The sequence below is a fragment of the Antrostomus carolinensis genome, unplaced genomic scaffold (assembly GCF_000700745.2).
Source record: "Antrostomus carolinensis isolate BGI_N321 unplaced genomic scaffold, ASM70074v2 scaffold26841, whole genome shotgun sequence".
Taxonomy (NCBI): domain Eukaryota; kingdom Metazoa; phylum Chordata; class Aves; order Caprimulgiformes; family Caprimulgidae; genus Antrostomus; species Antrostomus carolinensis.
Window position 1 is genome coordinate 405 of NW_010295249.1, and position 2,811 is coordinate 3,215.

At 37.5% G+C, this 2,811-nt stretch overlaps 1 protein-coding gene across 7 annotated transcripts in view; it reads left to right on the forward strand.

Annotated features, from left to right (window-relative positions):
• PABIR2 (PABIR family member 2) overlaps positions 1–2,811 on the forward strand; it is a 7,165-nt gene that overhangs the window by 377 nt on the left and 3,977 nt on the right. For 3 of the 7 annotated variants that reach the window (XM_010177921.2, XM_029087461.1, XM_010177922.1), the window contains exons 2-6: positions 1,042–1,098; positions 1,462–1,505; positions 1,586–1,640; positions 1,855–1,956; positions 2,388–2,476. In XM_010177921.2, the coding sequence (XP_010176223.1) occupies positions 1,042–1,098; positions 1,462–1,505; positions 1,586–1,640; positions 1,855–1,956; positions 2,388–2,476 (347 nt within the window). Of the gene's footprint in view, positions 1–1,034; positions 1,099–1,461; positions 1,506–1,585; positions 1,641–1,854; positions 1,957–2,387; positions 2,477–2,811 lie in introns of all 7 variants that reach the window. The other 4 variants (XM_029087459.1, XM_029087460.1, XM_010177923.1 and 1 more) reach the window with 2 other exon arrangements.

The window sequence follows — 2,811 nt, forward strand, 5'->3', positions numbered from 1 at the left end:
AAGAGTGTTTTCATTTGTTGTTAAAATGGAAGAGAAAGTTACAAGTCTTTGTTGACCCGTTTGTTTGACAGGACCGCTCTGAACGCTAGACGTCAGGAAATAATTTAAAGAAGAGTAATTTATTTGCTGGGTGATATTCTGCCCTCTGTTATACAAGTCTGGTAGCGTACAGGACTGCAGTTATTTAACTTTGCAAAGATGGTGCTTTTCTTATTTTTTTTTTTAACCCTTTCCTTGTCAGCTCAGGGATCTATATGCCCTTTTCCACTAAAATTTTTCTTTCTCATCTGAGGGCGGTGAAAATAAAGTACTGCTTTTCTCAAAATCCATAAAACTTAAAGTCCTGAAATACGTTTTTCCTGTGTCTTCTGTTCAGAAAAAGTGGGATGGAGTTTTAGCTCAAAATCTTATGTTATTGAATTTCTTAAAAAATAAGGATCTAAAATTTTGGAACTCAAATCAGTAGGTGTTAAAGTAAACACGTGGGCATCCTGAGTGGGAGCTTTTGGCCCGTTTGTGTGTGACAGTAGCCAGAGTTCTGGAGGAATTAGATGTGTAAAATTCTATGCAATTGGAAAATTGCAGAAGTAAAGTTTTGGGCAGTGTTGTTCAAGACTGAGCTGAAACACTGAGATTTCTCCTTTCTAATAGCCAGCTGGCTGAGTAAGTTATTAGTACAGGAGCTTGTCATCTTACTGGAGGCAGTAGGGAGTTGTATAATGTTCACAGTATCATTTATAAAGCCTCACTTGTCTAACTGGCATACATAGCTGCTTGTGCATTTGAGATGCTGAGCAGTATCTGCTTGCCCTGTCTGAGATCTCTGCCACTTGCTGAGTGAGAGAATGAATTTGTAAGTGGTAAAACAAGTCTTTTCTCTTGAAGGTCAGTGTTTTCTTTTTGCAACATTATTTGAGTCATCCACATGTATTTGTAGTACAACTCATTTTTAATTCACGAGGAGTGTAGATGATGGTAAATAGGATGTATGCGAGCTCTTGATGTGTGATTTAATCATTGTGGCTGTCACTTTTTTTTCAGTTGTTGTCATCATCTCCTATTCGTATTCCTAGTAGCCGACTTCATCAGATCAGAAGGGTGAGTGTAGTTTTTATCTGTATATTTAGTAACAGAATGAAAAGTATTTTACAATATTGAAGTACTTACGTAATGGGAGTTTCTTTCCTATTGAGTTTTTCAAGTACTAGAGGAAATAGTCTTTTTTAAGACTTAATTTCAACAAAGAAGCATCCTTGCAAGGCTTATTCTTGTGTTTAAAGTACCTTGCGTTTTTGAAGTGTTGTTTCATTCAAGAGAAACAATGAGCTGGGCAGGTAGCAGCCTCTTCTTTCTGGAGTGCTCCTACTGTTCATATTTCAATTCTAATGGCAAATTATTGAATCCGAGTACCTGTGATGAATTAAATGTTATGGGAAAACTTATGACATTTATCTCCTGCAGGAGGAAGGAGTGGATTTAATGAACAGAGAAACAGCACATGAAAGGTGAGTGTTATTGAAACAAGATGATAAAATAGCCAGAGTTATCCTCTTTGTAGCTGCTGATGGGATTTTTTGTATTCTAGGGAAGTGCAAACAGCAATGCAGATAAGCCAGTCATGGGAGGAAAGCTTGAGCCTGGTAATCTCTTTATAGATGTTTCCTATTTAATTCTACTTTTGCACTCAACTGATAAATTTAAGGGAAAGAATGAAAATAATTTACGAAGAACTTAAGTTCATCTGCTTTAGCTGTTTTGTGCATTTGGCCCAATGGCTTCCCATGAGAAGGTTGTGCCTTGGATTCTAAGGGAACGTCCTGTACCAGTGTTCAGTTTGAAACCTTGTATTTACAGAGCGACAATGACTTGGACAAGTCTGAGAAATCTTCCTCCCCAAAGAGAATAGACTTCATTCCAGTTTCGCCTGCACCCTCACCTACAAGAGGAATAGGAAAGGTAGGATAAGTGAAATACCAAACTGAGAGGGCATTTTAGGATTTTAGACCAAGGTGAACTGTGAAGACATGTAACTTAACAAATTGTTTGGTAGTTAAACAAACAAACTTAAAAAATCCCCCAAAACAACAAAAAAAACCCCATAAACAAGCAATACCCCCCTCCACCCCCCAACCCAAACCCACACTTTATTTGTTTCTAAGAATCAGGTGCTTACTAGCTTGAATTTTAGGTTAATCCAAGCAGTATTGCATTAGCCAGTATATTTTTGCAAGTTAAGTTTTAATGCTTCTAAGATTGCGTTTGATCATCTCTGCCTTATCCTGTTACTAGGTTTCCTTTAATTGGGAAAGTTTTGTTTTGAGGGTGGAGGAAACACCTGGGTATTTAAAAGGAAATTCTGAAGCATCTTCATATGACTTTTTTCACAGCAATGTTTTTCCCCATCATTGCAAATGTTTGTGAGCAGTAATGGATTACCTCCAAGTCCTATTCCCAGTCCAACAAGGCGATTCTCCAAGTAAGTAGCACCTGCAAGTAACAGGTATGCTGTGGCTTAAAGTCTAAGGCTAGCACAAAAATTAGTTAAAGCTGATGTTAAGGCATTAGAAGATACTTTAGTTTTAGAATAGCTGGAGTATTGCCCCATAGAGATGCTGTGAAAATTCAGCCTTTACCAATGGTACCTTTCTGTGGATGTTCTTGTAAGAGCCTTTGTCAACTTCAAACTAGACTTGGTAATTTGTGAGGAAATTCCTGGTACTTCAAGTGATCTTTATTAACTTTGTCAGCATATCAGTTTTATGTAAATATTGCACCCACTTGATAAATGGATGGATGTGATGCACTAAGGGA